Source organism: Elgaria multicarinata, chromosome 1 (assembly GCF_023053635.1).
Source record: "Elgaria multicarinata webbii isolate HBS135686 ecotype San Diego chromosome 1, rElgMul1.1.pri, whole genome shotgun sequence".
In the NCBI taxonomy this organism is placed as follows: domain Eukaryota; kingdom Metazoa; phylum Chordata; class Lepidosauria; order Squamata; family Anguidae; genus Elgaria; species Elgaria multicarinata.
In genome coordinates this window covers 121,293,372-121,315,782 of record NC_086171.1, presented here as the reverse complement: position 1 = coordinate 121,315,782, position 22,411 = coordinate 121,293,372, and the positions used below count along the sequence as shown (strand labels likewise).

The 22,411-nt window shown below is 43.3% G+C and overlaps 2 protein-coding genes across 5 annotated transcripts in view; one reads left to right on the top strand and one right to left on the bottom strand.

Annotated features, from left to right (window-relative positions):
- Positions 1-16,547, bottom strand: part of DPH5 (diphthamide biosynthesis 5) — a 30,183-nt gene extending 13,636 nt beyond the window's left edge. Inside the window, exons 1-4 of the mRNA XM_063135646.1 lie at positions 16,501-16,547; positions 13,701-13,901; positions 10,631-10,755; positions 4,404-4,512 (exon numbers count right to left, since the gene is read on the bottom strand). Of these exons, the coding sequence (XP_062991716.1) occupies positions 4,404-4,512; positions 10,631-10,755; positions 13,701-13,835 (369 nt within the window). The 5' untranslated portion in view covers positions 13,836-13,901; positions 16,501-16,547. The remainder of the gene's footprint in view (positions 1-4,403; positions 4,513-10,630; positions 10,756-13,700; positions 13,902-16,500) is intronic.
- Positions 16,548-16,618: 71 nt separating this feature from the next.
- The window catches only part of LOC134392860 (uncharacterized oxidoreductase ZK1290.5-like), a 75,301-nt gene continuing 69,508 nt past the window's right edge, over positions 16,619-22,411 (top strand). For all 4 annotated transcript variants that reach the window (XM_063117598.1, XM_063117573.1, XM_063117589.1 and 1 more), the window contains exon 1: positions 16,619-16,823. In XM_063117598.1, the coding sequence (XP_062973668.1) occupies positions 16,703-16,823 (121 nt within the window). In that variant the 5' untranslated portion in view covers positions 16,619-16,702. The remainder of the gene's footprint in view (positions 16,824-22,411) is intronic.

Sequence of the window (22,411 nt, the reverse complement as noted above, 5' to 3'; positions counted from 1 at the left end):
AACAGGGCCTGTGTGTCTCTCCATACCACTTACTAGGAACAAGAGTGAGGGTGCTGTTGCACTAATGTCCTGCTTGCGGGATTCTGCACATCGGTCTGCTCAAAAGACCAATGCACACTTCGGCTCAAAAGACCAATGCGTACATTACTGTATGACTGGTAGTGTTGTGCAGTCACAAGAGTGTTAGACTTGGACTTGTGTTCAAATCCTGCTCAAGCATGAAGCTTGGACCAGTGCCTTTCTTTGTGAGGAAAAACTCGTCAATTCATTAACACATGAATTGACTACTTTAGCTTTCACTATGACAAGGGAGATAACGTTCAATAAAAGTATTTAGAAGAAAGTCTGTCCCTTTTATACTGCGTTGAAATAAAAAAAGCAGCGAGGATGAAAAATGCTTATTCAAACACAGTAATGCAACGGCTTGACAGAAATCAAGAAGTGATCATTTCAAAATACAGATATCTATTTTTGCAGCATCCTTTCCCAGCATGATTGCTGCATCAACTGTAACAGTGGACACTGCGTTTCCTCAGGTATTTGTTTTAAGAATGTAAGACTGTGGGAAATTATCTGTAAGCCACTCTGGGGCCTTTTCAGCAGAAGAGCAAGGTAAAACGCTTTAAATAAACAAGGCTGCGATCCTATGCATGTTTAGACGGGGGGGGGGGGGGGAGGGGAAGTCCCACAACAAGAAGCATCCTTCCAACCAGCCATACTGGCCAGGGCATGCTGGGAATTGCAGGACCTTTTTCTGCCTAATCATGCATGGGATGGTGTCCTAAATGTGCAACCTAAGTTGGGTGAGAATATGGATCGGAGTGTGGATTCCATTCAAAGCAAAATGGCGTAGGTAGGCCACCTTCCCTCTGATGTGCATTGGAACGAGGTGGCAGGCTGAGGTGATAAAATTCGGGACCATGTCACTTCAGACTGCAAGCTGGTGGACATTTATATTTTTATATACAAGAAGGGCTATTTATTTTTATTTATTTTATTTATTACATTTTTATAGCGCCCAACAGCCGAAGCTCTCTGGGTGGTTCACACAAATGATCCATGATGGAGGGTTAAAGTGGGAGTGGCTTGTAACTTTTGCCCACAAAAGCGTATGTCGGCTTCCCCTCCAGATGTTTTGGACTTCAACTCCCATCAACCCCAGCCAACATGGGCAATGGTCAGGAATGCTGGGGGTTGTAGTCTAAAACATCAGGCTGGGAAAGGTTTATTTATTTATTTATTTAAAACATTTATATCACGCCCTAGATCAATAAGATCTCAGGGTGGGCTTATGCCATAACAATTGTGTTGGCCTTTAAGGTGCCAGACGTTTTTGGTCCTTCTGTGCAATTGGTGCCACTCTCCTCTGTTCAGAAATCACCAGTTGGTTCCCCCCCTCCTCCAGTCCTTATGAAACTGGCTTAAAAGCTGCCCAGACAGAGAACCCACCCTCCCCCTCCCCTCCCCTCCCCTTATCTGCACTGGACCCATTGTGTTTAGCTAGAACTTGAAATGTAAGTAGCTCAGACGACAGACAGCTGCGGCCTTCTCTGGCAGACGCAAACCAGTGGCTTGGGCTCACCCGACACACATTTTCTAAAAAACCTACAAAGGTGTTTCCTGTTTTTCACTACTGGCGTATGAGCCTGGGCATCACGATCAGATTTAAATTAAAAGACACATGCACACATTGTCAAACCCTTATTTTGTAAGCTGAATATTATTCAGGAACCTGCGGCCCTCCTGAAGTTGTTCGACACCCAACTCTCATCAAACCCTGCTGGCATAATCAATGGTTAGGGATGATGGAAGCTGTAGTCCAACAGGTTCCCCCCCCCTTGAATAATTTCTGTCATTCAAAAAAGTAACCCTAAGTGTTTTAAATGTAATGGATGCAAGTCAAATTTACCAAAGGCAATATGTGCTCCAAACTGTCCTCAACATCTGGTACTTGCAGGTATACTATCACTGGTATATTAACTATATATTAGCTAGTGACTATTGCCACATCTTGTGATAAATCCATGAGCTAATTAGGCACTCTGTAAAGAAGAACTTACTTCTTTTTTAATCCTCAACCTATTGCCAAACAACTCACTAAGTGAGATTTTATTTGTTTGTTTAAAATATGTTTAACTTGCCTTTCAGGGTACACTACCCTCACAAGGCGGCTGAAAAGGCTCTAAAACACATGGAAATGCCGCTACAATTCCAAACAACACAAAACAGCACACCAGGAGTAGTTAAAGTCTTTTCCCCGCACAATTCAACCAAACACACACTGGAATAAATGCATCTTCACAGCATTTCTACCCTCAAAACAAAAGAAAAACCAGCAGTGAAGAGGCCATATGTATGGGGCCACTACTGAGAAAGGCCTGTCTCTAGTCTGTGGCTCTTGCTGTGGACCAGAGAGTAGGGCCTCCCACTCTGACCTTAACGTTTGGGCAGGTTCATTCAAGTGCAGGTGGTCCTTCAGATAATGTGATAATATCAGATAAAACCAGCACCTTGAATTGGGCTCAGAAACAGATAGACAAGCAACATAACCCATAGGGAATAGATTTCATACAAACTGAATGCCAAGCTCCCAGAAGTGTTCTAGCTACCACCTTTGGTACCAGCTGCAGTACCAGTGATTTGCTAAAACCCAGCTGTCTGAACCACATGCATAGCTGAGGCTCAGCTCTTTCTCTGCACCAGCCCACAGGCCAAGCTCTTCACTGACTGGCAGACCACACACATAGTCTTTTCTCTTCCATGTATGATCTGAGCCCAGAGGGGACAGCGTGGGAAGAGCCCCTAGTCGTTCGACAGACACCACCAGCATGGCCCACACTGGAATAATGTGCGCAGCTGTGGCCCACTCCGTCTCAGAAAAAAACTGCTATAGAACAGGAGAAGGTGCAGGAAACAGTCCAGGGACTGAAGCACCTTCATTATGAGGAAAGAGACCTTGAAGCATACTGTGACAAGTATACCGCTCTCTCTTTTACTGCTCAGTGTTCGTAAAAAATAAAAAGTCCTTTCTCTTCCACAGAAGTGTGTATTTGTGTGCACACTTAGAGGTGATCAGTGGACTCTGTTCCACAAAAGCTTATGCCACAAATTTCTTGGACTTTAAGACAACCCGGATGTAGCTTTCTTATAACTCATTATTGTATAATTGAGTTCTGCTTCACTGGCAGAATGGACAAATTAAAGAGTTTCCTTTGGCTACACTTATCATGGAGTTGGAATGGACCAAAAATACTTCTCGTCTAACGTTGCCATGGGTTGGTTATCTACTCAGAGGCCTAGCAGTGGGTCTGACCACAAAAAGGGAGATGGGGCATAACAAAGAGGTACAGATAATTCAAGCCGAGGAACCAGTCAAAGAGGAAAAAGAAACCACTCCAGGACCCTTAGTAAATGTGACATGGAGGAAAATTGCTGTCTAATCTATTGGAGAGGTTCTGAGCCTGGCAGAACTCATGATTGTAATTTAGCACTGACATGGTGCTTTTTGAGTATTTACAGTGCTTCACATACACCTGAATTGGGCCACTGTCCTAAACAATAGTTTAGGAATGTGATTGCAAATGAGCTGGGACAAACCTTGAACTGGTGTGGCCTCCTCTCCCATCATTGAAATCTTCCACTTCAAAACAAACTTCAGTTCCGTATTGTGTGAAAACTCAGGGAACTGTTGTTTGTCTAATCAAAGTTAGTTTAAACAAACCAGGCTTTAGGTCATTAGCTAGCTTTTCTTACAACTACAGTTTTGCTACTTTGTACATAAGACAGAATTGTGGTTTGTTTTCAAGTGAGAGTTGAAGTTTTCACTCTCCTCTCACATAAGGAAAAGAGGGGAGGGAGGCGCATGGGTCTGATGCTTTGTGTGGCTTGTTCTCAATAATCTTTACAATAACCCTTTAAGGTAGGCCAGTATTATGAATTACCCCCATATTGCAGAAGGGCAGTGGAGCTTAACTGGCTCTCTTAGATTAATAAGTTTATATCCAAGATGTGAACCGGGGAATTCCCTGTTCTCAGCCCACATTTTCAGCCACAACATGATATCAGCTCCCATCTACCATACAGAATACCTCTTACATTGCAAGTTTTATTCCCAGAAAATAATGAACAGCACTGCCCATCTCTATTGCACAAATTCATCGAGAGACAGCATCTGCCTTTTACAGGCTCTGTTCTATAGCACGCTGAGATTGAGAGAGAGAGAGAGAGAGAGAAAGGAAGCATCACACAGAGTTTGCAAACCGGGTTGGAGAGTGTGCAACCTTCACAGCTGCTTCTCACAGATTTATTCACCCACATTCTACAGAAATGCTTTTAGCAGGGGAAAAAGAGTTGTGGTTTCTCAGTGGCAGAACACAACCCATGCAAAAAATAAATAAAAATACCTGCAAACCACAGCAGCCGACGGCATTCAGTATGGAGGCATTATGGATGACTCTGTATGGGATCCCCAGCTTCACTGCCCGGAGAACAAGGTCGCTATGTGTTGTCGCCCTAAAGTGAGGAGGCAGTGTGTTATGGGACATACAATGGGTCCATATTTATGTTTATTTATTCAGAACATTTCTGCCCAATTTCTCTCACAGTGATCTAGTACACATTCAACAGTTAACTATGAGCTATGCAACCGATGGTTAGCCATGGTCGCCAACAAGCACGCTGCCTCCAGCATGTCCACCGCTTCCACTTCCTTTCCAAATCACCAAATAATGCCCCATTGTTGGGTTGTTGTCATGACATGTCAGGCTGGCACTCTGAGTTGCTGTAGGAAAAACAACCCAGAGTTTTAATCCAACAACAAATCATGGGATCCTGGGCTGTTTGGCAATCTAAAAAGAAAGCAGAAGTGGTGAGCAGGCAGAAGGCAGCGTATTTTCTTGCTGCTGCATGGCCACAATTTATGAACTGGGAGACTCAAAAGTGGCTTACAAGAAATAATCCCCAGAACCACAAACAACACACACCAATAATACACTGTAAGCAAACATCCCGAGGGAGGAGCCACACTTGTCATGGCAAAAATATTAGCTGGATGTACAGTATTCTGGCATTACATCAGCGCCTACCCATTCAAACATGAAAAGCATAGACCAGGAGTGGGCAGAAGATAGACTGACATCAACTAGGAGATCGTTGGATTATTTTCTGTTCAGGTTTTTGACTCTCAATTATTTAACAGTAACAACAAAAAGGCTCCTCCAACCAAACTACACACACATTAAGTTGTTAGAATCCACAATCTGTAGTAGCTCAGATGCATTTGTATATGGAGGTTATCCCAGTGTATGGCTCATGAATTGGAGTAGGTAAATAGCTCCACCTCCCGAGCTGCCATTTTACATCTGGCCCCATCCCCAAGCTAATATTTTGCCCCTGCCTCTGACTGTTGGACCGCAAGCCTGACATCTGCCCACACCTGGTGTTGATGAACAACTAGGTAACCCTGATGGGCTGGGTCTGCTTAATGCACGTACATCAGTGTTTCAAGAGATGTGTGTGCTGTCCACATTTTGAATGTTTGCTATAGGAAACACTGATGTAATGCTAGTGCAGCCACAGCAATTCGGTTTGCTAGGTAAAGCATGGATCTGCCCTACTACTCTTTCTTGCCCATAGGAGGCAATGCTGTGACAGCGCAGACTCAAAGGGGAGAACAGACACCGGTCGTTCCCTCCTTTTAACTCAGGGTGTGGAACCTGAGGCCCGGGGGCAACATCTGGCCTTCCTAGAGGCCAAATCTGGCCCTCCCAGGTTCTCTAGATGGCCACACCCTCTTTCTCCTGACCACTGATCATTTGATGGTTTCCTGGCTCTTGTGCAGCTTTTTCCCCCATTCCAAAAGATTGAAATGTCTCTCCTAAGGCTTAGTGACTGGCAGTAAGAGCTTTAAGCTAAACTATGCTAGTATTTTTGCCACTGCCCCTTTTGCCTTTGGCTCCATCCAATGCTGAAATGTGGCCCCCAAGAGCTTCTCTAGGGTGACCCTATGAAAAGGAGGACAGGGCTCCTGCATCTTTAACAGTTGTATTGAAAAGAGAATTTCAGCAGGTGTTATTTGTATATATGGAGAACCTGGTGAAATTTCCTCTTCATCACAACAGTTAAAGCTGCAGGTGCCCTGCCCTCTGTTAAATCTGGTCACTCTAGTATAGCTCCTGCAGCTTTAACTGTTGTGAAGAAGATGGAATTTCATCAGGTTCTCCATATATACAAATGACACCTACTGAAATTCCCTTTTCAATACAACTGTTAAAGATACAGGAGCCCTGTCCTCCTTTTCATATGGTCACCCTAGCTTCTCCAAAATGAAATTCGGCCATCGGGCTGAAAGAGGTTCGACACTAGGGTGACCATATGGAAAGGAGGACAGGGCTCCTGTATCTGTAACAGTTGTATAGAAAAGGGAATTTCAGCGGGTGCTGCAGGCATACAAATGGCACCTGTTGAAATTCGTTTTTCTACGGAACTGTTAAAGATACAGGAGCCCTGTCCTCCATTTCATATGGTCTCCCTAGACAATACCACTTCAAGCTGCAGGTGAATGTGGACGTTGCGGATTGGTTGCTTCACCATGGGAGTGGGGGGAAAGTTCCCACAAAAAACTCCTCAGGTAGAAAAATGGCATTTCAGGCAGAAGTCTAGACTGATTCCTTCTCCCTGTTTTTCTATATGCAAGGATTCCCCCCTCTCACAGGGAACACTAAAACAGCACACAACACACACACTACTGTCATAAAGTGCTGTAGACCAGGAAAAGATCTTCCGCTTCATTCTGTCAATTGTACAAAATGGACCCAAAAGATATAAAACCATAATGTGAGTACAAGTTCTAAGTTTACACTAATATGCTTCAGTAGTACAGGCATGCAGAACACCACAGCAGGGTTGCGTTTTCTAGGTTGACTGAGTGCCCAAATGGAACTCAACCAGCTAAATCTGAAAACAAATGGACAAAACAGTGCACTGTTCCCAGGCTGGTTAAAACATCCCTAAAACCCAGAACAGTTTGCATTTTAACTTTAATAAAGCCATTTTTTTTGCCTGCAATCTAGATGTTTCACTTCTTTCTCTCTTAAAGTGGACTACGGGACATCTGTTGACTGGTAAACATCAGCTTTGCCTGGTAGAGAGAGCAATTTAGGCATAATTCCAATAGTCCCCTTAATTACTGTGCAAACAGGCCTTAGTGTAATTGTAAATGAGAAACTTTGCATGCATGCTCTGCACTTGCACCGGCATGCAAAATAGTTGTTTTCCCCCACACATTCACATTTGTTATTCAAGAGGGTTTTGGGGAAAGTGGACGGTACCCCTCAGGAGCTAGATCTATGCTCAATGTGCCAGACAAACATCTAGCTTTAAAACAACAACAACATTCTCTTCAGAGGGATCTAAGAAACAAAAGGTTGCAGGAAGTCAAGGGAACAGTGCTAGGGTGTACCAACAGCATGCAAATTAAAGCTCAGATTGATGCTTCAGTCAGAGCACTGCAGCCCCTTGCAAAAACTGATTGTCCATCTATGTTCGGCTCAAAAGGGTCACCCGTCTGAATCTACATGGCCTGGGGCTGGTGCCGGGGTGGGAGGTGGGAAGTGGTGCAGGGAGATACGAGGTTTGTGAGAATCATAATGTCACATGGACCCAAAGACAGACACTGTGGAAGAAGCTATGTTTGCGCAGTTATGATTATTGAAAGCTCTGACTTTGTCAAGGTTGCTAATCAAGCCTACATCAATCATATTTACTGCATAACGTAGCCAAGTGTGGAAATTCATTTAAATGAGAAACCTGCACCCAAACAATGGCTTCAGCTGCCCTCTTTCCCCCACGGTATCTTGCTTCAATGCTGCTCATTCCGCAGAGGTGAGCAGGGAACAGAAACTGCATCTGGCTGGAGAATGTGATTAAGCGGCCCTCTTTGGGGCATCAAAGCTTAAATTTCCACTGGGGTCCTTTTTCTGGCTAGAGTTTGTTCCACTGCTATGATTTTTGTCACTTGGAGGTTTTAGCGACCAAGAACTTCAATAACTGTGGTTGTTTGGGGTAGAGACTAGCCAAATAATATTCTTTGGTCTCAGCTGTCATAAAAAGCAAAGAACTTCACAGTCCTCGTGACAAAAGAAAAATGCAGAAGCTTGTGGTTGTTGGGGTTTAGGCAAAAATGAGGCATTGAACTGAAACAACCTTGGTTGGGAGGGACTGGGCCTCTATATGTCTGACATAGCGCTTGGTTTTGCTTCAAGTACCCGCTTTCCTGTGCCACTTCTGCCACTCAGCTGCCTTGTCCTTGTCAAGTAGTTTCAAGTTCTATGAAAAGCGCACACACCTTTCTATGTGAATTCTGCAACTTCATTCAAATTTGGCTATGTTTTAAGTGCAGATCTGGCTTGTACTTGGCTTCTGCTATGCTGCCCCAGAACATCTGTGGGGAAATCTTTCCACACTGACTTGCAGCTCCAAGCCAAGATGGAGTTTTTTTTTCATGCCTACCAGGCACGGGAGAAACAGGTTCACTTGGGCACTTGCCACACTGAAGTCTGCAGGCTCTGGTGTGTGGCTGCTTTGCCATGGCACGTTACAGAGAAAGTAATTGGAGAGGAGCATTTTGCACATGAACATCGAAAGGCCAGCTGTCCTGCCTGCCATGGGAATCAGTCCTGTGAAGATTGTCTGAGGCAAGCCACTGCATCAGAATGAGACACTGATCAAATACTGCAAGTGGAGCAAAACTGTTCTTTAAACCTGACTCCAGTGGCAGACAGTGTGGTGGACTGGTACAAAACCAGTTAGAAAGACTTTAAATGGATTATTTAAATAGCTTATTTAAAGTTATGAGATGGCCCCTCAAAACTTTAACAATAGTTTGGAGAAGAAGATTATATCTACATTATTTACTTGTAGATGTTTGCATCCTGCCAGCACAAAAGTAAAAGGAGGGCACCTTTAACACAGGCCTAGATTTTAATAATGTCATTGCTTTTTTGAATAGTGTAATTACTTTAATTCTCCAAGGCTGGCATCATCTGCAGTTAAGTACCAGTTCAATTAGGAAAAAAAAGAGAGAGAAGAAAATTGCCTCCTAATGTTCCCTAGGAGGTATATTTACTTCAATTACTCTTTTCATTTTTGACACCTACACTTCCTTTTAAGGAGAGAGCCCTCACAGGATGTGCACAGTGATTACATTTTCCCAGCATCCCCACTCCCCTGCAACATGGCAATATTAATTTTGAACCTCCAGCTGGAAACAAAAGCCCCTCTTCTGTGCGGCTTGACATTATAGATTGATGATGCTTGACTGGCTAGGGCAGAAAGAGGGCCTTCTGGGGAAAGACAGGCCTGCCGTTTCCAGCGGGAATAGGAAATGGGGCTAAGAGGCTTAATAAACCAAACAGATCAGACATTGGTAATGACCCAGATGTCCACAGAAGGCCAGAAACGCACGAAGTGTGCAACTCACACCATGGCATTAAATGCCCAAAGCTACCGCATGACTTGCAGGTGCAAAATGCGGGCAAACAAAACAGTCTTTGAAGAAATATAGCCAAGTGTCTCGGGCAATAAATAAGAAATGCCATGCAGGAAAAATACAACCGGATTGCTTTTCGCCACTTTGACGATCATAATGAATTTTAGGGCTGATGCTTCACCACTGATAGGCTAGTTTATGTACCCCTGGGGTGAGGAACCTCAGGCTCGGGGTCCAAGTCCAGCCCGCTTGGGCTCCACAAAAGGCCCCACCCCCTTTCTCCCAACCACTGACTGGCGATTCCCAGCTTCTGTGCAGTTTTTCCCCCCATTCTAAAAGGTTTGAATGTCTTTCCTAAGACTGACTTAACGGCAGTAAGAAGTTTGAGCAAAAAGCATGGCAGTGTATTTTGTATTTTTGGCCTCACACCTTTTCCCTTGGCTCCACCCCCTCTTTTATGGTTTGGCGTTAACAATGATTCATGTTTACCGGATACCTTCAAACAGGGTTTGCAAACCCATTTAAATCCTGGTTTCAAATTTAGATTAGTGCCAATGTAGAGGGGAGGAGGGAACATGAGAGCCCATGGAACATTTGATCAAGGTGTATGCACACCAAGCTACTGGGAGAAACATAAAGCAAGGCAACAAGGGAGAGGGCCTTTTCAGTGTTGGCCCCCCAATTATGGAATGATCTCCCCAGTGAGGCTCGCCTGGCGCCAACATTGTTATCTTTTCAGCGCCAGGTCAAGACTTTTCTCTTCTCCCAGGCAGTTAACAACAGGTGCCAAGTTTGTTTGTTTTTAACTGACCCCAGAATAGTTGTTTTAAATGGATATTGTTGTTTTTATGCTTTTGATGGTTTTAAAATTTTGTATATTTGTTTTTAATGCTCACTGTTTTTAACTTTTGTAAACTGCCCAGAGAGCTTCGGCTATGAGGCGGTATATAAATGTAATAAAATAAATAAATAAAGACTTAGGTCTTGTCGGCAGCTAAAAAAAGAAAACAGCCTAAAAAGTCTGGATGAGCTCATTGCAAACACATTACAGTTTAAAGTCACTCCTTTCCATATAATCAAACCAGAGTTTGTGGTTTAACAGCACCAATAACAGGATGGTTTAGCAGTGTCGCCTCCTCCTACCCAAAAGGATCTCCAACGACAAGAAAAGCCACGTCACATAGTTCTGCATCCTTCAGGATTGCATCTGCTTCTTGTTCTACAATTTCTCTGTCAGCAAGGATCAGTTCTTTGCCATAGAACTCTTCCTAGGAAAAAAAAGAGTTGATATTACAGCACTATATGTATCCCACCATTTCTCCATCAAACTTACAGTGGCATGCAGAGGTTTACATTATTGTAATCTCCTGACAACAAGCTGTTAAGGCAGGTTAGGCTGAGAGATAGTGACCTGGTTGGTATGACATGACAGCCCAATATGGCTTAATTTAGCTGCATGAGCTGTCTTATTGCACCAGGTGCCCTTGGATACTCTTTATATGGCACCCGTGGGTGCTTGCCATGGTTTGTGGTGTTGTGCGAACCAGGCATCATGGGTTGTTTGAAGTGGTAGACAACCCTCAAATAACCCTAAAACAAGCAGTGGGATATTTGAGGGTTGTCTACTCCCTCAAACAACCCAGGTTCAGTATGATGCTGGGTTCACATGACACAGCAAGCCACTGCCTGCATATTCAAAATGGTGTCTGGTGCAATCTGTTAAGCCCTGCTGGGAAATTAACCTGCAGTGGTTAGCATTATGTGGGAATAGCCCCAGTGACAGGCTCAAAATCACTCAGTGAGCCAAATGGCTGAATGGGGATTTAAACTCAGGTCTCTTTGGCCCACTCTACCCATTATACTATGTTGGTACATAATCAGCAACTGCCTCTCTTGAACTTAGCATCATCTGCAATATATCCATTCCAATTGAGAACAGTGAGATTTTAAGATGAACTTGTATCATGAAGTTTACCTGGACTACCACTTAAGTTTTGTAAACTGGTTAACATTGTCCTACAAAGCCCTGTATGACTTGGGACCATGCTACTTGGAACACCATCTTCTCCCATATGAGCCTACTCAGGTTTTAACATCTTCTGAGGAAGCCCTTCTTTCAGTCCCACTACCATCAGAGATGTATTTGGTGGGGACACTAGGAAGGGCATTGTAAGTGGCTGTTCTCAGCCTCTGGAACTCCCCTCCAAGGTAGGCTAAGATGGCTCCCTTTCTGCCGTCCTTCCAACAGCTGCCAAAGATGTTCTTATTCATGCATGCCTTTGGCATGTGAACTGGTCTGTTGCTGAAGCGGGTTCTACTGGGCTGGGGGCTGTTTTTATTTCTTTTGTGTTTTTAATTGTGCTTTTAATCTATTTGTTTTTAGGATTGTTATAACAAAGTGTATTTTAATGTTGGTTTTATTACAGTTAGTCGTCTTGAGCACCATTTTTTGGCTGGATAGAAAGCAAATCGAATAAAAACAACAACCATCTGTTCCCAAAGATAATGTTATAATTAACACTTCAAAATAATTATTACTGTAGTTTCTGGTGTTTTCTCCTTTTGCATTTCAGACTTGACCTCAGATTCTGGCTCTACACAGTACTGGGAAGCTTTAGTCTTAAACACTCTTACTAGACAGTAAGTCCAATTGTGCTCAGTGGGACTTACCTTCTGAATAAACACACACAGGAATGCACCCTGTGTGCTTTCTGCAAATGTGCAGTACATGTTCATGGTATTGCATTGTTTTAATGATTTGGGAACATGCACAAACACGTTACTGCAAAACCAGCATAAGAGCGTACCATGCCTGAGGAAGAAAATCTAAACGGCACTCCCTTGGTGGTAAAGAAAAGACAAAACTAAAATAGTTAATTTTAAACAGTTAAAACCAAATCATTGAGAATTTGCTGTCCTTTACAGTTACTGATTCTAAGGCACACTTCCCCCCCCCCATATAAACATCTCTAAAAATGAATGTTTCTTAGTGTCTTAGGGTTTTTTTTTCTGTTGGAGGTACTCAAATTAGTGTGCGTCTTACAATTGAAGAAATACGGTATCCCCAAATTTACTTCCTGTGTTGGGCTGCCTCAACCTCGTATAACAGGTCAGGCTGTCTTAGTGTTAGGGGATGGCCAGGTGGTGGATAGGAAAACAACCCACTTTTTGTTGTTGTTTGTTTTGTTTTACTGATCCTGCCTTTGGTACCTTTTACACATATTCTTCCCCCACCCACCTACATCTCAGTGTATAAGGTTGGGGAGGTTTAAACTTCCCATCCCTGACCACTGAGATGGGATCGCTGTGGGGTTTGGATGTCAAAGCAGTCTTTTCCCTTCTCAGCTGGGCTGCAGGGAAGAGTGGATGGGGCTCTCAGGGCTTGTAGGCCGCACAGAGAACGGTGGAGGGCTGCATGTGGCCTCTGGGTTGCCCATCCCTGCTGCAGCTAGTCTTTGAGTTCTTAAGTCACCATGTGTATTGTACATGTACATTACTGCCTCCCAGTCCCACTCTTTGTTTTCCAACCCATTAGACAACTTGTACTCTGCCACTACATAAAGCCATCATTCAGACTTCCTCACCGATTCCATAACTTAATAATTAAAGGTTCACAATAACCTTCTGCCAAGGATTCTTTAAAAAAAAATCCAAATATTTTGTTAAGAACTATTCGTAAACTCATAAAGGTTACCATTGCAAGCTGTAATTATTTGCAAAGCTGTCTCTTTTTTACTTGTTTAATACATAGCACTGATTATACACAGAGGTTGTTCCACTTTATCCAGTGAGGTGGGTTAAATGGAGAGATAATAACTAGGCCCAGACATTATGCAGAAAATCTAACAGCACAGTAGGGATCTGAGCCCAGGTCTCAAGAGTGGGGAACTTGAGGCTCTGCAGATATTTTGGTCTACAATTTCTATCAGCGCTAGCCAGCATGGCCAATGGTGTGGGATCATGGGAGTTGTAGGCTGAAAAAAATTCTGGAGCACTGTAGGGTCATGGGAGTTGTAGGCCCAAAAAATTTGGAGCACCACAGGATCATGGGAATTGTAGGCCAAAAAAAAATCTGGTGCACCGTGGGATCATGGGAGTTGTAGGCCCAAAAAATCTGGAGGGCCACATGTTGCCCACCCCTGTGCCAGTCCAAATCCAACGCTGGTTCCCTATTATTACATCTCTCCCCGCTTCCCCCCCTACATCCACATACCAGTGCTTCCTTTCCGACAGTGAGGATTGAAGTGTAGGCTTCCAGGTATACTCGGCTACACTGTTTTATTACTTCCAGACCTTTTACTGTAATATCTTTGGCATCTCCGAGTCCAAGTCCAATCAGGTAAAGCATTTTTTTTAAAAAAATATATACATGAAATGGAATTGAAGTCAGTTCTGGAATGGACAATTTTGAAACCTGCCCAAAAGATGAAACAGAATAAAAACATATACAATTCAATACATCATGGGATGTTTTGGCTAGATAACAGAACACTGCAGGTAAAGGTTCCTGCAAATATTGGAAACGAGTGACAATGCTCGTTTCTGCAATGTGGCAGATCAATGGCTCACAAAAAGGAGCTTCGCTGATCTATCACAAATGTATGTTTCAGTTCATTTCCAGGGTTATGTCAGGAACCACTAATTTCGCAGTGGCAGTATAGGACATTGAGGCAAGGGTTTTCTACAGTGTAAATAGAAGCTTTATCATCCACTAAGATCTGTTCGTCAAGCTGCTGCTGAAACCACAGTTATAAGGTGGGGCTGACTGAAAGTTGGCAACCTCAAGTTACTGTTAAAACCACACTTAGAGAGCTTGACTGAAAAGTTGGCAATCCCCTGTAAAAGCAATGGATGGGCTAGCTGGGGAACAAACCCATTTCCCCCAGCAACAACATTGTCATTTCCAACTTTGAAGGTTGTCTTCCAGACATGCTTGGGTGGCATCTTTCAAGGAATTAACCCTTGCAGCATAAATACATCAGTAGTTACCCTACACATAACGTTTAACCTAAGATTTTCTCTTTCATCATCAATACATTTTTTTGGTACTGTTAAGATTTTTTCTCCTGCTCTTAATTCTGTTTTTGATGTTTAAAATTTTAATTGTATTTACATTTTAAATGAAAGTTCCCCGGGGGTGGGGTCTTATCTGGGCCAATAGGTGACTCATACATTTATAAATAAAAAAACAAATCTCTCCTATATCTTAGCCCACCTCACCTCCAGGGCATCCTTACTATTTTTTTCTTGGTAAAGACTCTTGTGTCTTTTAACAGATACAGAAATTCAGTCAGGGGCAGGGCAGCTCTTTGTAGCATATAGATTAACCAGATGCAGAGGAAAACTGGTGATTTTGGGAGCTGTGTAGCAGGTGCATTTCTGCCCCTCCAAAATGCACGACAAGCAGCACCTGCTACAATCCTCTCTTCTACTCAAGAAAAAGGTGAAGGGACCTTGATTTCCTTTGCATCTGGTTAACCTGCCTTATTATAGGCTGGAAAGTAGCATCCGTTGCATCTCTGCCAAATCAACTCTTCAAGGCACAAGAGCCTTGACAGCATGAGGAAGGGAGAGGCAGAAATTGTACATTGCTCTAGTCTACAGTGGCCTAGTTCAGAAAACTCACTAAATCATGCAGCTTAACCACAAAATGGTCAACGGAATGCATTGACCTTAATGCATTTCATGAACCATTTTGCAGTTAAGCAGCATGGTTTAGCGTGTGTCTGAACCAGGCCAATATGTTCCTAGTACTTCACTCCAAAGCTCAACTCCATTTTCTATCCAGCACTCACTCCCACCAGTCTGATCTATGCAAATTTATTCACAAGTTACATGTAAACATACATGGTAGAGAATGTTAATGAATTTAGTGGGACTTGCTGTGGCACAAACATGTATAGGAACAGGTTGCATCTATGCTTAGTGTGCCACGCCCACTTAAATGCCAGGTTAAGGCCTTCCTTTTCAAGCAGGCATTTAATCTTTAATCTGTTGCTTTATTAATTTTAGTGCTGGCTCTTCAGTGTTTTCTATTTTTTTTAAAAAAAAATTTTTAATGCTTAATATTGTATTTTGATACTTGTATTGTTATTCATTCATTCAGTTACTTTACTGTTGTTTGTCTTTATGACAAAGCCCTATGAAGAGAGACTGAAAGAACTGGGCATGTTTAGCCTGGAGAAGAGAAGATGGAGGGGAGACATGATAGCACTCTTCAATTACTTGAAAGGTTGTCACATAGAAGAGGGCCAGGATCTCTTCTCGATCCTCCCAGAGTGCAGGACACGGAATAACAGGCTGAAGTTACAGGAAGCCAGATTCCGGCTGGTCATCAGGAAAAACTTCCTGACTGTTAATGCAGCACGACAATGGAACCAGTTACCTAGGGAAGTTGTGGGCTCTTCCACACTAGAGGCATTCAAGGCAGCTGGACAACCATCTGTCAAGTACGCTTTAGGGTGGATTCTGCGTTGAGCATGGGGCTGGACTCGATGGCCTTACAGGCCCCTTCCAACTCTACTATTCTATGATTGTAAACTGCCCTGAAGGGATTTGCCAGTTGGCCAATATACAAATTTAATAAATTATAGTAAAATAATTAGGATTGCAATCTCCACTCAGCCTTGAAAATCAAACCCAGTGGGTGGGCCACTTATTGTCTCTCGTCCTAGTCAATCTCAGAGGATTGTTAGGAGGGATGAATGATGCACACTGCCTTTGATTCCTCAAAGGGAGAAAAAGGCAGCAACGGGAACATGTGTACCTTGCAACCTGATGTTCTACGCACGTTTACTCGGCGTTAAACCAGGCGGAACTCAACCCATGTAAACGCCCCCCAGAGTTCTGTAGCCTTGCTCAGGATTTCCTTTCCCCATTCATCCATACCTATAAACACGCGCGTCTCTCCCACATACAAATGAGGGTTTGCTTCATCCGCAATCACACTTCCCGCTATTGGTTGAAGGAGCGTAGAACCCTCGCAGCGCGCCCCCTCCCCCTCGGACTTACACGTGTGCATCAAAGCTCCTGCCCTTCGCCCATGCTTTCGCCTCGGCTTCCTGGGTCTCGGGCTGCTTGCCGTAAAGACACTCTATTCCCCCTTCTTTGCGACGTTTCACGGCACCGGAGGCACTGCCTGTTTCTCCTAGCGCGAACTGCTGGGTTTCAGCCTGCGAGTTTGCAGCTGTGGGAGGAGATGCAGGAGGCGGGTGGATGGTGCGTTTGCTGGTGAGGTGGAGGCGGCTCAGCATGAGCACCTGGGAGTCCGGGAAGGCGCTGGGGGTGCCCACGGTTCCCCTTTCCAATGGCTTAAATATCCCCGTATTGGGGCTGGGTAAGTGCTCAGGCCGCCGCTCGTCCTGGTTGGCAGTAACAGCAGCTGCAGTATCACGAATGACAGTAGTACTAAATGAAAGGATAACCCCAAGTGCATGCATGTTTTCGTCTCCCTGAAGTCCCCTTCAACCTCCCTTTCTGCACAAATACATACTGTAAAGCAGCCCTCCCCAACCTGGTGCGCTCCAAATGCATTGGACTACAACTCCTATCAGGCTGGGGATAATAGGAGTTGAAACTCCAGTGCAAGGCACCAGGTTGGGGAAGGCTGCTGTAAAGTGAACAACAGTAGCCGGTTTGGTCAGCTTTGGGCTTTTAACTCCCAGCATTCCTGACCATTGGCTGTGCTGTCAGGAGGTTCTGGGCGTTGGAAGTCTGCCCACCCCTGCAGTAGAAAGCAAGGGAAGGGTGGGGTGGGGTGGGGATCCAAAAGCTACAATAAGATAATAACATTATGAGGACTAACTGATAGCAGGCACACTCTGCCCCCCACCCCGAATTAAGATTGGAGGGGCACTTTCATACTTTTGAAAAAGTTTGTTTTCAGAGTGTGTAGTAATGCAATCTTATACATGTCTGCTCAGATGTAAGCCCCATTGAGCTCAATGGGATTTGCTCCCAGGTAAGTGCCTATACTAGGATTCTAACTTAAGGGTAAGAACTAGCTGTCCTCAGAGGGACTCATCCCCTGTTTTTTGCATGAGTCATTGAGCTGAGTAAGCCAAATGTATGGAAGCTCAGAGCAGTAACTCATGTAGTAATGCAATGAGCAGATTCCTGGGAGGGTGAGTCATTCAGCATCAGGTGTGTTTGAGCTATCACACCTGATGTAGAGATGCTGCAGAATAATGTAGCCCCAGGATGTGCTGATTGGAAGAGGATATTCCTAGAGTAGTGTATTATTCAAAGACACAGTTGGTATGGGTGATATTTCAGAGCTCCCAGTGCCTTTAATTCAAGGATGGGGACCCTTTTTTTTCTGTCAAATGCCATATTACCTCAGCGGTAATCTGTCTTAGGTCAGCTGCTAGTGGTGAGTGAGGTTGAAGCCAGTGATAAGTGGGGCCAGAGCCAAATGTGGGTGGAACAACCACCTTTTCTCTTTCTGCCACTTCTTTCCTCCCCCCACTCTCTTCCTCCCTGCCCAGCAGTGGCCCTGGGAAGGACATTATTCTTGCTAGAAGAGGTCTGAACTGATCACTTGAAGAGGGCTTTTGAAATTAGGCTTAGAGCCTATTAAATGCAAGTTGCCCACCACTGCTTTAATTGATTTCTAGCAAAATGTGCTTTGGAAACCATTGCTAAAGAGACATTACCCAAAACTGCACCTTTCACTGAATTCTCTCCTTAAGGTCCCCAAATCATTACCAAATAAATAGATTCGAGCTGGGCTGCTCTAATGAAAGGTGTAGCAAAGCAAAACTTCTTCTTTTAAGCTTGGGTTAGAAATCCTTGTAAATATAACATTTTAGGCTGCAATCCTATGCATTCTTACCCATTAATGCTTGCTTCTTAAGGATTGTTAGGATTGGATTCTTACTATGCAATGTGCGTTGTAGATCTCCCAGTGCAAGCTAGTGATGAGTATCCTTATTGTTCCGATTTGCACAGATGCATCAGAGACTGAGCAGCAATTCCGGAATCAGTCGGAATTGAGTTCAGTGGGATTTATGATTGGTTTATCACCTGATGCAAAATTAAGGTACTAGTACTGGCAAACTAGTTGCCACTGATTTGAAGGCAGGGTGGTGGTGGGTTGTTTTTTGTTTTGATAGAGGCACTTCATGTTTTACCATTATAGATTTGACATTTAAAGCTTTCCTTAACTTGAAGACACAATAGTGAAGATGGTTGTAGCTGTTAAATTCCTGCTATATAGATATAAATTAATCTGTCGGGAAAAAGTTTGCGAAAATTTGTGGTATATAAGATGGTAGCTGTATCTGATTTATTATGCATCACAAGTAAGCTGTAAGCTCATAGTAGAATGAGACAATATTGCCAACCTGTTCATATCATATCCCCATTGCTATAGCTGCATACAAATGTGTGCATTCCATTGACTTTCTTGAAGTAGTTATGAGTGTCTAAATTTCAGCCTTAGTTGACTAAGGAAAAGTTTGGATGGCCTTATGAAGCTCCGCAACTGCACATTAAATCCTGTTTCTCTTTATATAAAATGATTCTCCATGCTCACCCTAAATGTGGAACCTTGTGGTTAAAAGAGAGGATTTTATTTTTTTGCTGGTATTGGTAATGATGTAATGTCTACATATTAATCAGACTGGCATTAGGAGTGATTAACACATGAGGGACCTTTCCTTTCATCAGTCAAGTAGCATCTAAACACCTATCTCAAAGGCAAGTGATGATAATGATGATGATAATTAGTCTTTATATAGGACATTTCAAGTGTTCAGAGTGCTTCACATACATTAACTTACACAGCGAGTAACTCCAAAAAATTAAAGATAGGTGGGAATTTGCATGTATAACAGGGGAAGAAGGGGAATGATCAAGTCTGTATTGCACTCGTTTAATAGTTGTTCAGAAATAGAGCATTGGTGTCTGTACCTGACCATAACCACTGTGTTGCATTAGCTGTCAGTGATGTGCCCAAGATCATGTTTTCACCAGCGGCATATCTGAGAACTTGCTCTCGTGTAGCTGCTTGAGCATCTGAGTTTTTATTATAAAGCTTGGAAAAGCTTTGCCTCTTATCAGTGGAGCAGAGCAAATAAATGTTCTTTGCCTTCCTACAGCTCTTTGAGAACTGGAGAAAGGGATTATTTTGTTCACTGAACTGTAGCTGATGTTGTGAAAAAGTGTTTCCTTGGATTAGGACACTTCTTTTGGCTGGCTCTGGCTCTGATCCCACCATTCCTTTTTAAAAAGACTCCCCCCGCTCCCTGAGCCCATCAGAACTGGCATCTGGCTTGGTTGCTCATCAGAGCCCAAGCAATAAGAACTTGCCCTGTGCCCAGTGAAGTCACTGGGGAAAAAAACTCCCATTGAGAGTAAGATGCTCCTTGTTGAGGTCCTAAGTAAAATCCGGGAGAGCAGCGCCCTCTTCTTCCTATAGAAAGAATGTTTGGAGCTGATCAAAAATGACAAGTTAGGTGGAGTTGATGCTTTGCAAAACAGACAAATACACAAACAAACCAGAGTAAAGACTTCAAGGCAACTGGTGTTATATTCTTAAGACAACCTTTCCCAACATGCTACATTCCAGATATTGTGGACTTCAACTCCCATCAGCCCAAGTCACCATGGCTAGTAGTTAGGAATGCTGGGAGTTGAAGTCTAAAACATCTGGAAGGGAACAGGTTGGGGAAAGCTGACTTAGGGTGCAATCCTATGCGCATTTAGACAGTTGGGACATGCTGGGAGTTGTGGGACCTTTTCTGAATAGGATTGCACTCTTAAGGTCTTTCTATGCTTGAGTATGGGCAGAGCTATCTTTTGCAGATGTTCATCCAACATTACTGATCTTTTATGTGAGGAGTCACTGATAAGCTTCCAAGAAGCTCTAGGTTTTTCCAAAATACTGTTTGAAAACCCACTGATTAATTGAAATCTGCAGAACACCTTGCCTTCCGGAAACCCCGTTGAAAGAGGACCACATGTTGCTCTACATACAGCTTAATTCTTATACGTTAGAAGCCGTCCCTTCTTGGTCTTTATAAAAGCCTCCCTGACCTTGTAAAAGTTCTTTTTAAAACTCTGCAGCAAAACAGTTAATGCACGGTTGGAAAAATAATACAGTAAGTGGAGCAGCCTTTTCAGTTGAACCAGCTCTTTGGAGGCCATGCAGTGCATTCAGTGTGACGTCTTTTTGTTGAAAGCCATTGTGGGAGGCAGGAGATTTAATAAATGAACTCTCCTGGTGTGTTAAAAAGTATTTGATTAGCTGTAGCCTTAGCAAGATAGTTCTGTAAACTTTTTGTTAAGGTTACAGAAGAGAAACAAGTAAAGCCAAGCTGTTCCCAGTGTAACTGCTGGAACTTTGTATGCATGGTACACGTTCCTAAAAAACCATGCCTGTCTTCCTCTGTTTAAAAGTTACATTTTCTACAGTTCAAAGGTGTTTGTTTCCTTGCTGTGAAGCTGGAAACTTTATTTAGATTGCACATTTTTTATTTAAACAAAAAATGTTTTTCTATGTGCTTTAATTTACAGAATTGTCATAGTTTTAACAAGCATGAACCAGTGAATAGAATTTAGCTGTTTCCAGAGACTCAGTATAATATAACACATGGGGTTATGAACTTATATCAGTGGCTCTTGGGTTGACATTTCTGCTTAGTCTTGACTGGGTGATCCTGTGCAAGATACTTCTCCTAACCTACCTCACAGGGCTTTGTAAGGATAACATTTATTTTTATTGTTTGTTAAATAATAATGCATCACTTCCCACTGCAAAAGCAATCTTGACAGACTTACACACACCAGTACAGAAATCAAGATATTCCTCCTGCCCCTCCCAACCTAGAAAGCAGCCCACTGCAAGTGGGTCATAATAATGTGGGGCTATCACAAAAAACTCCATTCCTGAACTCCCCCACCCCACATGAGCTTCTTTTAGAGGGGTCACACAGAGAAGGGCCTCTGAAGCCAACCTCAGGGACCAGATATGTTCATTCAGGGAGAGGTGATCCTAGAAGTATTTGGGTTCTGAGCCATGTAGGGCTTTATTGGTTAAAACCAGTTTAAAACATGGACTACCCTCTACTTGCTGAAATCCAAAAGCATCTTGGAGACAACCTTATTTATCTGATTTTTTCCTGAAGGATCCAGAATATGAAGTTGAAGCTGCAATCCTATACTCACTTATTTGGGTGTAAGTCCCATTGAACCCAAAGGGTCTTACTTTTGAGTAGACGCATACGGGATTGCACAGAAAGCAGAATGATCATAGATAGACCTCTGTGCAAAATATTTTATCAACATCAGCTGAATGAAGTGAGGTGTCAGTGTATTAAGCTAAGCCAGGAAACTGGAGTAATCAGAGCGTCATTGTTGGGAATTTATGATTTTGCCTGCCCTTTGCCACTGACCTTGAGTCATTCCATTCCATCCCATTCCTCAGAGTGATGAGTTTATATGTGGTCATTTCAGATTAAGCAACATGGTTTCAAGGATTACGATTTTCCCAGATACCCAGAATGAATTAGATCAGCATTCCCAAGCCTGGTGCCCTCCAGATGTGTTGGACGCAATGGTGGTAATGGGCTGGGGGTGATAGGAGTTGTAGTCCAAAACATCTGGATGGTACCAAGTTGGAGAAGGCTGAATTAGATGCATCATGTTCCATGTTGCTTGTGATCTTCTGTACCTCAAGTGCTTGGAATATCCCATTCCATCCAGGCCTGACCCAGCCAGAGGTTGAGCAAAACATTGACAGTGATTTGTTGACAGCTACAAAACTTCTCAGCATGGGTAAACATGTGCTTCTTTACCTTGTCTCTCAAGGAATGTCTTTGATTTTGATTTAAACATGGTGGTAGTCCTGTGAAAATGCATGCCAGTTTAGGAGTTAAGGCTGCAGTTCTGCTTAAATTGCATTGACTTTTGTGCGAGTTGACA